We start from the raw sequence: 16581 nt of genomic DNA on the forward strand, positions 1-16581 counted from the left end.
ACAGCGCCCCATGCAATGCAACAGTTCAAGTAATTCTTGCTTTTGGNTTGACCTGGGTAACTGGGGTTCATTCTTGCCCAAGCTAACTTTCCTTATTGGGGGGCTTCTTCCAAGCTCGAGTTGCCTTTTGCCCTAAAAAAAAAAAAAGCACTGCCGGAAGTGCTCTAATTGGCCATGGTTATTTTTAAGAAAAAAATAATTGTAATTTTGGATATGTTGTCCCATTTAATCGATTCAAATTTTATAAAATTAAGAATGAAAGAAAGTTTCCACAATTTTCTTGGGAAATCTGTGTGGTGTTCAGTTGCAACAACTTAAAGTAATAATGTGTACATCATCGAGAAATTTTATCGGGTCGGCATCGCACTATTACGTGCATCTAACAATTCACTCATGCTATAACTCGTGTATTACGATACTCAAGTGCATGACATATTAATATGTCATCCACTCATATATGATACATGGACTAATAACACCACGTATCACTATGCCTCGTGATTGACTTGATGCGGAGCTGCAATCTATTAATTTTATGGTGTAAAAGGGTGGCGCACGGCAAGTTGGCAACCAATAAATAAACCCACGCACCAGCCGACGACGTTTTTGGCTAGTCACGGCTCAGCACCGCTGGATTTCTTTGGAGAGGGGTATTGATCACGTGCATGAAAATTAGAAAATGAAGTTGCCCTTTTTCTCAGGTCAGGCGGGCCAGAAACAAGATTAACTTCAACTTGAAGTAAGGGGAAGGACTCAATGTTTGACGGCCACCGAATTAATAGAAAGTATGGACCGCCGCACCTCTCCACTGCCCAATGGGCATGTTTGGTTCACGGAAAAACATCTCCAACTTTTGAAGATGCATGGAAAATGTGATTTAGTTTATTCATTAAAGATGTGTTAGTTGTGTATCATTATGTTATTTACATGTTATAAATACATGTGCGGTACACAGATTTATTTGGTGAGAGTATCTAGCAATGCTCATAATACCACTTTTCTTGCTAAAAAGTTTTCAAATAACGTTATTATACATGTACAATATCGACATAATATTGATAATTTATCTGACTATGTTTATCATCGAAATAATAAGACAATATCGACACATAATATTGAAAGGGAAGTTTTTCAAAAACTCACATTATCGTGATTTAAGGGAGAAAAAAAAAAAGACTTGGAAATGGAAAAAATGTTTTCCTTAAAGAAAAGAATTGGCTTACAAATGTTGATGTGGTGAATCATGTGAGAGGTATGTTAAATCGCATTGAGTGGAAAACTATCATATGCCGTAGACGTTGTGTCTATTGATGTGAGGTGGTGGGATAGTGTGATGCACATGATGTAATTGTTATTTTAGTTGTCATATCATACAGAAATTCTAATAACTAAAAAACTTTTGTACGAATAATTGGTGGTGACCACAGTTTTGCTTTTTCATCTAATTAGTTTCTTAAGCACCAAAAAAGTGGATAATAATCACGTCGTTTCAGTAAAACAGCACTACTTTTCATCTTTATGGTGATGAAGAGAATGTTTTTATTTTATTTTAATCAATAGCAGAAATAAAGAAGGAGAATAAAAAGTATAAAAAGAGGTATTCTTTTTTTGTTGGAGTAAATTTTGGGCATCATGGGCGTAATCTGTGTCTAGATATTGACGTGGGAGGGTTTTGAAAAGCGAGCAAAGAATCATCGGGTGTACAAAGCAAATAATATCATCATCTCTGTTAATGCAAAAAAGTGGTTCAGTACTTTTGAGCTCAACTTAGTGATAATGTATAATGGATGATAGGTGAAGGTGACGACCTTCAGCATGTGTGTGAAGATTTAGGCAAGCGATAAATATACAGAAGACAAGATATACGTGGTTCACCTTTAATGAATGGGCTACGTCCACGGAGAAGTATATTCTCATTATTATAACAATGTGTATTTACATTTGTACATGGGGTTGGACCCAAATATAAAGGTAAGAAGGGAGAAGCCCTTGACTAAAGATCAAGCGCAACCCAATGATCCCTTTCTTAGTAGAGAGTGGTCTCCTTTTATAGATGAAGAGGAGTCTACACATCTTGTAATATTCCAATGTGGGACTCTTTGCCTTGCCTAGAGTTGCTTCTAGTTGCTTGGTGAGATATGGTATAAACAGAAGTCCCCTAAGTTCTCAAGTAAAGAGGTACTTCTTGGTTGAGGACTTGTAATTTTCAATGCACTGACTGGGCAACACCTTAGTCTTCTTCCAAGTAGTGTGGTGTGGATGGTGCCGTTTGTTACAGCACTTGAGCTGTGAGTAGACTTTTCTGCCATTGCCGCTTGGTAATTTTGGGTGGCCATTAAAAGGCTGCACTCAAATTACCGTTCGGTATAATTTGAGTAAGCCACTGAATCCATATAGATCGCATGCACCTCTCTTAGTGTGATAGAGTAAGTGGGTGCCGTTCAGTATCCCGTGAATAAGCAGCAAGCAAGCATGTTCTCTGATTTCTGAATTTGATGGAGAATTGGCATCAAGCATGGTTACTCACTGTCCACTGTCTTGCCGTTCGGCAAGCAAATAGGCAGGTTTGGTGGGACTTTGTAAAAGGCAAATCCCACGTGAGTTTGGTAATGCTTGTTGTATGGTAGCCGTGTAAGACCTTGGCTCTTGTGAAGCTTTTGCTCATAATGGCTGATGGCTATGAATAACATTCTTTTTGAGCGTTCAGCATCCTTGGGTGCCTTCAGAAGTCCCATGCTTAGTGATGGGTGTCATAAACTACCATTCCGATGCCTACGTCGCTACCTATGGCCACTAGACTACCGAAAGAAAATCCTATCTACCGTTCGGCTAGCCTATGCCATGAGAAGACGTACAGAAATAAAGAGAAAACATTTTGGGAGTACCGAACGGTATCTTACCTTGAGTAGTGTGGGAAATTTGAGGGCCGAATGGAGACTTCGAAAATCACCTTGAATGCTGAGAACTTATGTGAAAATCGCCTGGATTGCCGTTCACTCTCTTCGGAAATCGCCGCACAGAGCTCTCGCGTCAACTCACAATTGTAAAGTGAGCTCTACGTCCGGAGCAACCTCTATTTATAGGGAGAAGACTGCAACGGTACGCCTCGGGAAACCAAACGGCTCATAAATGCGACCGCCAGGAGTAGCTTTGCTAGCCACGTGTCGCCCGGTGGATGGAGATGTTGATTGCACGCCAGGCACGGAAGACGAAGCGTCTTTGTACGCCAGGCACGGAAGACGAAGCGTCTCTCTGCCCTCACACCTCTCAGCATCGACGACCCTTCGGGTCTCAGGGGAGTATCTTCCGAACGATGATTCCCGAAGGGATCAACACAAGCATCCTTCCCTTCCCCCAAACGAGCTTACCGAACGGCAGGGCACCTTCGAACTGCTATGGAGAACTAAATTCCCTTCCGAAGGACCTTCGGAAGAGAACTTGGGGGACTACTGTTTATACCGGAAATAAACTACCTGTTACCGCCAGACACGTGGATAGAATCAATATTTTTCACAATGACCCTTCGGCATGTGTCCTGCCGAAGCCATACATTTTGGCTCTTTTGCAACAGGACACGTGTCATGCTCGCAATCCGCTTCTACAGTCCCACATCGGAAATATGAGCATAGTGCACGCCTCCCAATACCTATATAAAAAGACCCCTATCCTCAACAGGGAGGGAGAGAAACCAACGGTACGCTACCGCTTGATCTGTAATCTAATATTTACTAAAACCGTACTTACTTAAACATCGGAGAGCCTTCGGCCGGTACCACACCGGTATCCCAAGGTCTTTCCGAACGTGTCCTTTTGCAGGAACTTAATCTTCCGAAAGGTTATTCCCTTCCGAAGACATAATATCACTAAGTTGAGCGAAACACGTGCCGAACCACTTTTTCGCATCAACAATCTCTTAAGGTTTTTGAATACAAGGGTGAGGGAGGTTTTTTACATATGCACATTATCAAGAGGCTCTGAGGATTCAAACTTTAAATAACTGGTGGTTTATAAATCAAGATTTTTTTTCACTGAATTAGACCCCGTCGATAATTGATTATGGTTTTTAACTAATTCTTCAAAGTAAGGCATTATTAAATGATGAGAAGAAATTATGTTTACGGTAAAAAGAAACCCAAATTCTGGGTCAAACACAAGAATTCCTTTTTGCACCATGTTGAATTTATCTAACCCTTCCTTCATCCATAAATAGATAAATTGATACAAAGTTTGTGTGTGGTTCAACTTTCAAGAAGTGACCAATCCGACAAGCAGCCACAGAAACCAAATTCAACGTCCCCTCCCAGTTTTGGTATTTACACATTTAATTTGTTCTCTTTCTATTGGCACGTATTCCTTGTTGTATACCGACGCACAAATACAAATACCAAAACAATTCATTATAAATAAATAAAAAAGTACAAGTTGAGGTCGATGATGAAGAAATTGGTGGTCAGTCTGCCGACTAAAAGGCACGTGACTGAATATGATAGCAGTCGAAAATTCCAAACAATGAAGAAAAAAGAACGGCACAAGGAAAATAAAGGAGGAAGCAGCACCTATGGATAGCTGTACCGTTTTTGGAGGGCATAATTGAATGAAGAAAAAAAAAACGTTAAAATAGAAAGAAGTTGAAAAAATTGTTTTTCACGTGCGTGAAATGAAAATGGGTAGCTCCTCCTCATCCATCCTCGTCCGCCGCTAGTGCAACTGGCCTCCCCTTTTGGTTTTAAATTAAACGTGCGTGCGTTACGTGTTTGATAGGTGTTTAGTTTTTAGCCCGAAGTCACGTTTATGTGGGGCCCTTGAAACACTTTTTTATTTCCCACAGCCACACACGAGATATATAAATACAAGTCTCATTTGATAACACTAAAAACTCACTCGCTCCTCCATCTTCTTCATCATCTTTTATAAAGAAATCAGAATGAGGAGAAACTGCAACCTGGAGCTTCAGCTTCTTCATCCTTCTTATGAAACCCATAAAAAACAACAAGAGCAAGAACAACACGAAGAACAGCAGCAAAAGCAGCAGCAGATGATGACTATTTTTTATAATGGAGCGATGTGCGCTCGTGATGTTACAGAGCTTCAGGTATGTCATCTCATCTGTTTTAAGAGTTTTTCTTCTTGCTTTCTTTTTTTCTTTCGTTTTGGTGTCGGCCGGACAAATTTTAGCGAACGAATCAAATGGCCTAATTCACGTCTGTTAGGGAAATTAAGTATAGATTAAATGAAATATTAGCATTTTTTAGCATGTTGTGTAGATATGTTAGGCATGAAGAACTGTAGAGATGTGTGGCTGCCTGCCGACAAGATGGTGGCCTGCCAATATCGTGTGTTGACTCAAAATTTCACGGAAGATATTTGTTCATCATTAGAATCATAGAAATTGAAAATATAGACATGTACTTGGGTTTTGACCCAAAAAAACCCACAGATTTGACCTAACTTAAATATTAGTACATTTTAAAAGTTGAATTACTTGGAGGTTGCAACGTTAATTTGAAAGTTTCTCATTAATCCTCTAACCAATTATGCTAATGAAATGTTTTGCAGGCTAGAAGCATCCTTTTTCTTGCAAACAGAGAAATGGAGGAAAGGGTAAAGAGTCCATTTACTCCAAGTGGATCAGAACTATCTTCACCAACTGTGATGTCTCCACTGTGTAGCCCTGTTGCTGGCATGTCTATGAAGAGATCACTCCAGAGGTTTTTGCAGAAGAGGAAGCATAGGGTTCAAGCAACATCTCCATACCATCACTAGAAACCCATTTTTCGATTGATTAATTGCAAATTTGGTTGCATTTTTTTGTTTTTTTTGTTTGTTAATCGAAGCGATATGGGAGATTTGTAGACAGTATCTAGCTAGGAATCCTTAACGAAATGATGATATATTAGCCTTCTTGTACATTAATCGCTTCAAATCATGTTCATCCATATATTTAAAGCCAAAAAAATCCTGATGATATATTATGTCTTGATTGATTTAAGATCTTCTTGTCACATGTGGTTTTATTTTGCTACCGGATTATGACACGAATTTTTTTTTTTTTTTTTAATGGGGATGATGATGAGATGAACAGATCTATGAAAATTACATAAATTTTGGCAAAAAAGAGAGCACAAACTTCTATGAACAGATCTCAGAAAATTCTTCATGATTTGTGCATGCAATAAACAATCTTCTTTTATCAATGCTAATTAAGCTTGGTCAGCGAACACTCTCAACAAATTGCGGTTCAAATCACAAAAATTAATTAGCAAGTTAATTGTGGAGGTGTATAAAGCTTGAATGATAGACCACTTATTTTGGGCAAAACTTATACTGACATGTTTACTTATCAGGAATGGGTATTGGAATGATTCCAATTCATGCTTCTCTTGTATGAACGTATTAGAATGATTCTAATCTTGACTTCCCCATGTTTACTAACACTTTAGGAATAAAAAATTATGTGGATTACACCTTAAAATCCGTAATCGAATATCCTCAAAATGGGGAATGGGATCAACTAGGGGGAGTAGTTGATCCAATACCTTGACTAAATTCCTCGATTCATGACTTCTCCCATTCCTAATTAGTAAATTTAGCCAAAGTAATTAACATGATTCAGGAGAATCAATTTCTGATTGGGATCTTTCTGTATTCATAGCTTTCTCGAACTAATTTCTGATTCAAGAGAATGGGAGTGACGGGAGAACAATTGATCTAGCTAGGTACGTAGCCTTGGAGTTTTTATATGAAATTCATATCACTATATTTATGCTCTAGGTGGCCAATTACTTAAGTATTAGACACTCTGACCTAACAAATGGGCAAAAAGAGATTGAAAAAAGAACCCTCCCAGCTAATTTAATCATAATATAGATACACATGTAGTTAACTGTAATTGTGGAGATTCGAATGCAGGACTTCAAGTAAATAAGAAAATACCGCTAACCACTTGAGGTCAAATCCCTTAATTTGACTTAGTGAAGTGTTTAGACTTATCGGAACTTGGGTTTTCACATAAAACTAACCAATAAAGGTTAAATTGAATTATAATTAAAGCCACGGAAAATTGGAAAATGGTGTTGGAGCTATAATTATTGGAAATAGGTGTCTGTCATGCGAAATTGCATGGCAATTTCCTGGAAAGATATTTATGTTTTCACTCATAGCTAAGTTACGACAAACTTATGAGAACCACGTTGTCTGCTTTTCCAACTTCTGTTTGGAAAATTGCACTTCGTGGGACACAAATTGGAAGGTTCCCTTAAGTTACATGGCAACAGCAATGGCAGTGGCAATGGCAATGGGGTTGAAAATTATGCAAAAAACAGTGTATAAAACCGCAAAGGGAATAAATTTGTTGCCTGGCGCCATCATTCAGCATCACGAAGCTGGAAATGACACCATCATAATTTGAAAGGGTTTGTAATTTTCTTGACCGAGAAAACTTTAAAACAAGAGAACAAAAGTGGTTGCAATTTCTTGTCACAGTATTTCACGTCAAATTGTTGAAAACTTTTGTGCAAATCAAGTTTGCTGTTCTGCCCATGATTTTGAAGAGATCGATGAAACGTTTTAAATGTCTTTATTGGTCTTCATCTTTTGTGGTTAACGGCTAATGAGAATGAGGTGATATGACACAACAAATTGGAAATTGGATTTCTCTCCACCACCTCCCATTTATGCTTTCCTCAATTTCCAAAACTTTTCTGGTCCAATATTTTGGCTCCACTCATGACAAACTTATATAAAACCTTTCAGCAGCCTACCTACCTACCTAGTCTATCTTTTCTTTTTCCATAGCCTGGCTGTCCAAGCAAGTGGTGTTTGGTGCAGCAGCAGAAGGGGAGTTTCTTTTTTATGTTCTGCCGAACTGTGGTTAGGAATCTTTGCAAGAAGCTATGGTTTTTTTTTTTACTGTAGGGACAGTGAGGTGAACTAGCCATGAGGCTTTTAGTGCTGATACTGTTAAGCTGTTTTGTCCGCAACAAATTAATTAGTGTAGGGCTGTTAAGTCAATTTTCACTTCAAGTGAACTAAGTAGAAGCTATTTATTGAACACCATTGATTCCCAATATAGAAGTTGAGTTCTCAAATATATAATTTCTGAACCATGAGGGTTCAAGACAGGAAAATTTTGACAGTTCAATGCAATTATAATCTGGGAGCAATCCGAGGATGATCCCATTCAGTCACAACATGGTCGCGGGTGATCTCCTTCAGCGAACGACATCCACTTAACGCCATTGTTAGCTCAAACTCATCATGAAGCATTTGAAGTACTTTCCTTACACCAGCCTCACCATCAGCAGCTAATGAGAACACCACTGGTCTACCAATCTGAAATATAGGCATTGTTTCAAATCCATTGCTTTACTATGTAAATCATAGGCAGGCAACAAAATGGATCCTATTTCTGATGTATGTGTTAAGTGACATATGTTTTACTCACAAATACACCAGATGCCCCAAGAGCCAGAGCCTTAAAAACATCAGTTCCTCTCCTCACTCCACCATCCAAAAACACAGGAATTCGGCCCTGTGCAGCTTTGACGACCTATAAGCCATCTCAACAAAGTCATAATCTAAAAATACACCAAAGATATAGTCCTAGAAGTGTTCCAAATAAGGGCAAAATAAAGAATAAATATAAGGGAACTACTTGGGATTTAGAGTGGCTAGAGTTTCATGAATATAAACTGTTGAAGAGGATAATACTCCTCCGTAACTTTATAAGTCATTCAACAACTTCAGGACACTAATATCAGTGTTAAACGAATCGATAAAATCAGATTTATGAATGAAGCAAATGTACCTCTTCCAAAGCCATAATAGTTGCAGGGACATAATCAAGCTGGCGAGCTCCATGATTGGAGACGACAATTCCTGCAGCTCCATATTGTACCGCTAGTCGTGCTGCATTGTTAGCAGATATATCGTGAGTTGGCCATAAATTTTCGATAACAGATAAAGCAGGGAAGTTAGTTTTGTATTGGAATGTTGACTCAGGGATATGGTTACTTACCATCCTCAGCAGTAATTACACCCTTTACAAGAATTGGTAATTTGGTGATTGTCTGAAGCCATTTCACATCCTGTGCATGTGGCCAAGAGAATCATTTGAATTATTAATTCAGATTTCTTGTTTGAATTATCTTATATTGAAGCAACCATCTTTACCTTCCAGCTGAGAGACTGGTCGACTTGTCCAGCAACATATGATGCAAGTCCAGAATCATTGGTCTAGAATTTCATCACCAAAATGGTCAAGGAATGGATAATATAAAATGAAGTTACCTATACAGTAAATTATTTGTCTGATATTTAAAGTCATATAAGTCACCCACCTTATCCATCTTTCCGAGATCCAAATCCTCAAAGTTTTTCAATGTCAAATTTGGCGGCAAAACAAATCTGTTACATACAATGAAATTATAAAAGATACATAAAAGCCTAAGGATTCTGCTGCGTTTTGAAACAACCTAACATCTTTGTAATAACTGTTTTTCTTTATTTCCAAATAATATTCTTGAATGAATGCTCACCTGTTCTTGATATCAGCCTCCCTGCGCCCAAGCCTTGGAGTGTCCACAGTAAGAACTATGGCCTTGAAACCAGCCCTCTCAGCTCTTCTGACAAGCTGTGTGACCACACTCCTGTCTTTGTACACCTTAACAAGAAGCACAACAATCATGGATAGAGTTAACAAAACAAAACAAATGAGAACCTTGAAAGGAAATATATAATTTAGCCAAAGCGAAACAGGAAAGTAACAGAAAATAGTGAGGGATGAATTTGAAACTCACATAGAGTTGGAAAAAGCGAATGCCAGGTCCTGTTGATGCAACCTCTTTGACACTGGAAGTAGCCCAAGAAGACAGTGTCTATAACAACCAATATGCATATATGAGTTACTTATACAGCTATTATGAAAGCCAAAGAACAAAGCTATCCACTAATTGGCTTGCACCTCAAAGGCAACACTTAAACAAACTGTGATAGGAAAACATAATTCAATATTAGATGATATAACAATATGGTGCCAAGCCAAACCATAATTGTGTCAGCCGCGGCTGCTGCTCTTGCCGTTGCATACTCTCCTGATTGAGAATTACAAAATTACATTTAGCCATCTCTGCTTTATAGGAAAAACTTGACAAATAAAAACTATAAGGAGCTTTGAATGTATTCCAATTGTTGTTTAAATATTTTTATCCAACTTACATAAAGTAGTATGTCACAGAAAAGTACAAATAAAAGGGGCTTATACCTTCAGGATGAGCCATCTTCTGCATGGCGGTAGGAGCAATCATGATGGGCATTGAAATATTGAAACCCAACACAGTTGTTCTCAAGTCTATCTTACTTACATCTATAAGAACACGAGGCCGGAACCTATTCCATCAGAAACAAAACAGCAAAAGTACAACTTGAGTAAAGAGCTTCAATGGAAAAGTACAATGAAATCTAGCCCAAAATACCAAGAAAAAGAAAACTACTTTTTGAGATGATTATCAATTAGCAAGAGAAGAGCTTACAAAATCCTGGAAAATGCATGTTGGTTCTCCTTGAGAGTCCACTGATCCTCTGCACCAGATGCATAGTAGTCATAGACCATCTTTGGCAATTTCTGCTTTGCAATTGCCTCATACTCAGAAACATTGGTTATCTCCATCTCTGCAACTATATGCTTAAACTATCCTCTCACTAATCTGAAACAAATTCAAATAAGTAATTGGAATTTGAAAATCAAGTGAATCTTATGTGATGTTAATTGAGACAGTGAAATAAGTGAGAATAAAAATTCTGATCAAGACTTACATGGTTTGTGTGCCCAAAACGCAATCCTAAGTTCTAGGTGCATAGTAATAGAAGAAGCTATGAATCAGCAAAAGCAACCTGGTACTAAAAGAGAATTAGAAAACAGCCCCACTGCCTAATTGGGCCTAGAGATATACACACTTGGATGCATCTTCATTTGGTTGTTTCTGCAAAACTCATGCGGAAGGCAACAAACAAACCATGTAAAAGGGCTTTCAAGTCTCACACGAGTCCAACCATGAAAGCGGTGGCTTCCAAGTTTCCAACTTTCTTTGATTTTGACTGCAGGGTATGTGAGCCCTACTCTCTCAATACATTATTTGGCCATCTTCAATTGAGTTTTTACGATCAAACTCATGAGTTATGGGCTACTTATGTAAATTAAACGTGTAATTAGGCCCACTTAATAATATCAGAATTAAGCTTGAACAAATCTCATTATATTCCAAAATAGCAAACACAAATTACAATATGGGATTGAAAATAACAAAGAGAAAATACTCAAACAAGAAAGAAATGGGAAAAATGCCAATTTGATTAGCAAAAAAGAAAGAAATGTATCCGATTTGATATAAGAGGAACAAAACAAGACTTCATTTTCACAGTAACATACATGATTTTGATCAAACCCATATCGAAATTCAATCATTTAATCTAAACACAGAATCAAATTGTGTAACCACAAATTCAAGAAGATGAAAGCTGCATGAATTGTGAAGCAAAGAACAAACCTTTTGGCTTTCCTCCACTTAGAGAGAATGAAGGGAAGAAACAGAGAGGAGCTGGAGATAACCTTGATTGCAAAGAAAAAAGAGAGAACGACAACTCCCGCAGTGATACTGATACAATTCTACAAACAAAGAAAGACAGTGATTGGAGAAAAGTATTAAAGAATGATGGGTGAAGACAAAAGAGGTAAGCATCATCAGATAAGAAAAATAATAATGTGAGTGGATTGGATTGGTTTTTAAAGGTGAGCAAATTGAAACCAATCTGTTTCTTGGAAATGTGAGACTTTTGCTGAGACCATTTGGTTGACTATCATTGCTGCATGCTCGTTCCATATATACACAAGGGGAAAACAATTTTGTGGGTAATATATTAGTCAAAATAATAATTAGAATACAGCACAAGCATAATTTTTTTCTTCTTTAAAATCAGAAATAGGTGACATGAACATGTGAATGTGAATGTGAATGATGCTGCTGTCCTGCTCTGAAAGTACATAGGTCACATGAACATGTGAATCTTCATCCTTGATGTGAATGCTCAAAAATAAAAATTAAAAATGTATATTAGATTTTTAAAAATCTTTTGGATGGAAACTGATGTGGAAATACATAATTCCGTAATGCATGACAAGGACTGTTACTGTGTTAATGGTACTATCTTTTAAGGTTATTAAATTAGAGGTTTACATTCTTTAACTCAAATCATTCTAAATACTTCCAATGTTACCTTTTTTGTGGGCCCATATGAGGTGCATGTACTGAATTATTTTGTTTCCTTTTCCTCTTGTTCTTATTTATTCATTTGATGCATGCAAGTTGCCTTGCTATATATAAGACACAAGGTGCCACGTAAGGGAATATATGCTTTTGGACAGTATAAAACATTTGGATGATGTTATTCATGTACTAATAATATTGATGACAATATCGGTGTTGCTAGTAGTGAGTCGTTGACCCGTCTCTTTGAGAGTCTGTCCCTCTAAAATCTTAAGCGTCATGCATGAAAGAAAACCATAGGACAGAGTTTAAAAATAACAATAATTAATTTGAATATTGCCATGAAAAAATTCAAACTGCTCTTTCAGGTTTCAGCAACTTGTGTTTCTGATTGCAAATTGATGAAGCTCACTTCTTATGAACAATCTGTTGATGAATCGACTGATGTTTGTGATTTCTTTAATTTAAAAAAGAAAAATATTTGAAACTAGAATCTCCTTCTTTGTCTTTACCACGCAGGCCCTTCATTGCTAGATCCCACGCCTTTGCTTCCTTTGTAAAAAGACTGTAAAAATATGGACAACACACTCATCGATAAGACCTGAGAGTTAAGACTGATCATCAGCTTTTGATACTAGATACCACTACCAGAACTCCATTAAAAGCCAAAGTCTCTGAAAGACTGAAACTTTTTTGGGTTAACAAATAAAACACTGCAACACTGCAAGTCCAATTCAGCAACTGATTATGTTATGATCGTCAAACCTACATTGCAAAACCTTGGTTCTTATTCAAGTTCTTCAAATTACCTTGTAAGTTGAAAACGTCAGGTGTCTCAACTTTCCTTTAAACTTTCCCGAAGGATCAATATTTAAACCATTGCTAATGTAATGCTAATCATTAAATCAAAAACTTGGTTGAATTCTGTTGATGCCAAATGTCCGAACGGACTCATGAAATTCAAAAGAAAATCAGTTCCTCAAATTGCCTTCAAATAGAAAGAAAAAAAAAAGTGTCGTTTACAACATGAGATACAAGAAGCATACAACAAAACTACATGAATTCAGTTCATATGACCATGAAGAACCTGAACTTTTCTGAACAGGGTACTGACTACATGGCTTCATTCTGTCAGACTCATTTGGGTGTTCACCAGCCAAGGTTTTGCAATCTCTTGGTCCACTTGCATTCAAACAAAGAGGGGTTATCAGATTAGTAGAAATGCTCTTCTTCTTGTAAAGTGGATTGCTTGTACATAGACCATTATTTCCTCTTACATCCAACCTCTTCCCAAGCCTCTCAATGAACTCCTCTGGAAGTGATAGATCTCCACTTAGCTGATTGTTGCTCAAATTTAGCTGATTTAAACTTGGAAGAGTCCCTAAATCTGGAGGAACTGTCCCAGTAAGGCTATTGTTGTCCAGAGAAAGAGCAGTGAGATTTTTCAAGGAAGATAGAAAGTTGGGCAATGGACCAGTCAAACCGCATCCTGAAAAGCTCAGTGATTTGAGCTTCATGAGCTTCCCTACAAACTGAGGAATTTCTGTGTTGATTGGGTTGTTATCAGCTACCAAGTACTGTAATTGCTCCAAACCTGAAAGGGTTTCAGGGATTGGCCCATTTATCAAGTTATGGCTCAGATCAAGCAACACCAACTTGTTGAGCTTCCCTGTATCTGGAGGCATGCTCCCTGTAAATCTATTTGAACTTAAATCAATCTTTTGGATGAGCTGAAGCTGACCAACAGAGCCAGGCACCTGACCTTCTAGAACATTCCAACTTAAATCCAAAATGCTCAAAGTCCTCAACCCTCCAATTTCTACTGGTATTTGACCACTTAAATTGTTGTAACTTAGGTCAAGTTGCTCTAAGCTGACCATCCCACCAATGTTCCCAGGGATCTTGCCTAGTAGATTGTTCTGTGACAGGCTCAGGACCCTTAAGTTGGAAATTTTGGCTAAACTTGGGGGAAGTTCTCCTGAGAGGGCTGGATTGGACACAAGGGCTAGGTGTTCCAAGGAAGACAGTGCACCAAGTAGAGTTGGAGAAAGAGTGACTGGTGATGTCAAAAAGCAATTGAAAATGGAAAGTGTTTTCAAGTAAGGTAGTTTGAGCAGGGACACTGATAGGGTAGCGGAGGATTTGCAAGCAGGGGTTAGAATATCAGGACCAATGTGAATCTTTGTGACATGAAACATTGGAGGGTTTTCATCACCAATCTCACATTGAACACCAGGCCATGGAGTCTCATCACATGGTTGTGGGTGTTCTTGGGCCCAGCTGGAGTCTCCTAGAAGGGCACCTAAAACTTCAAAAAGCCCCGAAAGCTCCTCCTTCCCCATCTCTATTTGAAACCCATCTGAGCTTTGCTGTCCTAACACCACCTCACCGGCCAAAACAAGGAACCCAACAAAGAAAAGAGGGAAAGAAGCCATGAGAGGGGAGCAAAGTAGAAACAAAACAAGCCAAACCCCACAAGTGAACAAGAGAAAGCAAAGGAAAATGTAGCTTTAATCAGAACCAACCAAGAGACTGTTGCTTTACTCTTTTTCTTGATCAATGGCATTGATGACAGAAAGTAGAGTGTGGCATCAAATTATCGCTATTCAGGGTCATGATCTTAGTGGCTGTGCCTGCCAGTGCCAAGGCTGCTGTGAAATATAAAAAAGTTGTCGCCTTTGCTTCCCACATTGGCCGAAAACAGTTACTAGAAGTAGAAGATGTCAGAAGGGTCATGATCGATGGGTATTTTCAAAGAAGGATTTGTAAAACATTGATGGGACTTAAGAGCTCTTCTCTATCTAGCCATCTATCAATCTATCTATCTCATATCTCAGTAAGAAGCCGATAGATCAAGGCCTTTCATGCTTTTCAGATATACACAGGTACACATGTGACTGACGTCTCTCTCTTCTTCTCTCCTTATACCATTGGGAATTTGCATGCGTGGGAATCGATGTGTGTGTTGTACAAGTATTGTCATTTTAGGTAAGATTCTAATTAGACATATTTAGTGATAAATTTTGTTATGCATAATGTATGTACGCTGAATAAGATAATTAAATTTGGAGTAATTTTTAAGGTGGGAGTGATCGACGTATAACTAATCCACTTAGGCCTTGTTTGGTACACCTTCCAAGCATGGATTGGATTAGATTAAAATTAGGCCGATGTTTGGTTCACCAACTTCTAGTTCTAAGCAGGGATTACTAACGCGGGGCCCACAAATATTCAGATATGCTCGTATATGCTCATATTATTATTCTCAGTCCCGATCTCTTGGACCATAGGAGTCCAAGAAATTATGGTCACCCACCGTTGGATATTAATCTAATGGTTCAAAAAAGTTTCTTAAAATGAGTGCAAGAGTGAGTGAACCGTTGAATTTACATCCAACGGTGAGTGACCACAAATCTCTTGGACCCCTGTAGTTCAAGAGATCATGACTGTTATTATTCTTCTCCAATATGAAGGTATTTATACAAGTACAAAGATGTGTTAATCCTAAATAAAATAGGAAATATATCTAAATTACAATAGGAAGTAAATCTCTATTACAATAGGACTAAATAATAATTGGTAAGTAACCAAAATTCTAATGAAATAAGGAACTAAAATCCTAACTAAGTAAGGACTCGCCAACACTCCCCCTCAAGTTGGGCAAAGATATTTCGCATGCCCAACTTGACAAGCGAGTCACAGAACACCATACTTGAAAAGCACCAATTGTAGAGAAAGTCTTTTAGTCAACCATGAGTGAAACAAGTGACAAACTAAAGCAAAGTTCGCAACGGAAACACAAGAGCAAACCCTAAAAAATAGGGCACATAGTACAACACAGAAACCCTGTGAGCACGGCAATAGGTAAGGCAAAACACAGAACCTTGTGAGCACAGCAATAAGTAAGACAGAACACAGAAACCCTGTTAGCACAGTATTAGATAAGACAGAACACAGAAATCCTGTGAGCACGGTAGTAGATAAGGCAGAACACAGAAGTCTTGTGAGCACGACAATTGGTAAGGCATAACATAAAAACCCTGTTAGCACGGCAACAAATAAGGCAGAACATAGAAGTCCTGTGAGCACCGCAATAGGTAAGGCAGAACATAGAAACCCTGTGAGCATGGCAGTAGATAAGGCAGAACACACAACTGTGGCAGCAGCAACAACATAGACAACTTCTCTTCACTCTCCCTCTCCCCCTGAAGAGAAAGGGTCGATAAAGCCATATGATCAATGGTACTTGAGAAACAAGCACGGACAATCAACCATGATAGATAGGTAGCTGAATTGCAAAGGAATAGATTAGCAGAGGTGT

The 16581-nt window shown here is 38.2% G+C and overlaps 3 protein-coding genes across 5 annotated transcripts; 1 reads left to right on the top strand and 2 right to left on the bottom strand.

Moving 5' to 3' along the window:
- The first annotated feature begins 4864 nt into the window (after positions 1–4864).
- Positions 4865–5967, top strand: LOC117624933 (protein TIFY 5B). The gene is made up of 2 exons (XM_034356466.1): positions 4865–5092; positions 5557–5967. The coding sequence occupies exons 1-2, from the start codon at positions 4925–4927 to the stop codon at positions 5761–5763; spliced, it is 375 nt and encodes a 124-aa protein (XP_034212357.1). The 5' UTR covers positions 4865–4924; the 3' UTR covers positions 5764–5967.
- A 2050-nt stretch (positions 5968–8017) lies between these two features.
- On the bottom strand, positions 8018–11961 carry LOC117625720 ((S)-2-hydroxy-acid oxidase GLO1). Of its 3 annotated transcripts, XM_034357257.1 has the most exons (13): positions 11544–11961; positions 10813–10890; positions 10530–10703; positions 10262–10386; positions 10045–10091; positions 9798–9875; positions 9537–9661; positions 9339–9405; positions 9172–9234; positions 9017–9086; positions 8807–8907; positions 8444–8548; positions 8042–8331 (listed from the first exon to the last, which is right to left on the bottom strand). In XM_034357257.1, the coding sequence occupies exons 3-13, from the start codon at positions 10664–10666 to the stop codon at positions 8146–8148; spliced, it is 1104 nt and encodes a 367-aa protein (XP_034213148.1). In that variant the 5' UTR covers positions 10667–10703; positions 10813–10890; positions 11544–11961; the 3' UTR covers positions 8042–8145. The 3 variants fall into 3 exon arrangements, with proteins under 3 accessions (XP_034213149.1, XP_034213148.1, XP_034213146.1); XM_034357255.1 differs by lacking the exon at positions 10813–10890 and having other exon boundaries at positions 11544–11959; XM_034357258.1 differs by lacking the exons at positions 10813–10890; positions 11544–11961 and having other exon boundaries at positions 8018–8331; positions 10526–10641.
- Positions 11962–13187: 1226 nt separating this feature from the next.
- On the bottom strand, positions 13188–15158 carry LOC117625157 (receptor like protein 29-like). Its single transcript, XM_034356759.1, has one exon. The coding sequence runs from the start codon at positions 14693–14695 to the stop codon at positions 13280–13282; it is 1416 nt and encodes a 471-aa protein (XP_034212650.1). The 5' UTR covers positions 14696–15158; the 3' UTR covers positions 13188–13279.
- Between the last annotated feature and the right edge of the window lie 1423 nt (positions 15159–16581).

The sequence above is a fragment of the Prunus dulcis genome, chromosome 4 (genome assembly GCF_902201215.1).
Source record: "Prunus dulcis chromosome 4, ALMONDv2, whole genome shotgun sequence".
NCBI lineage: Eukaryota > Viridiplantae > Streptophyta > Magnoliopsida > Rosales > Rosaceae > Prunus > Prunus dulcis.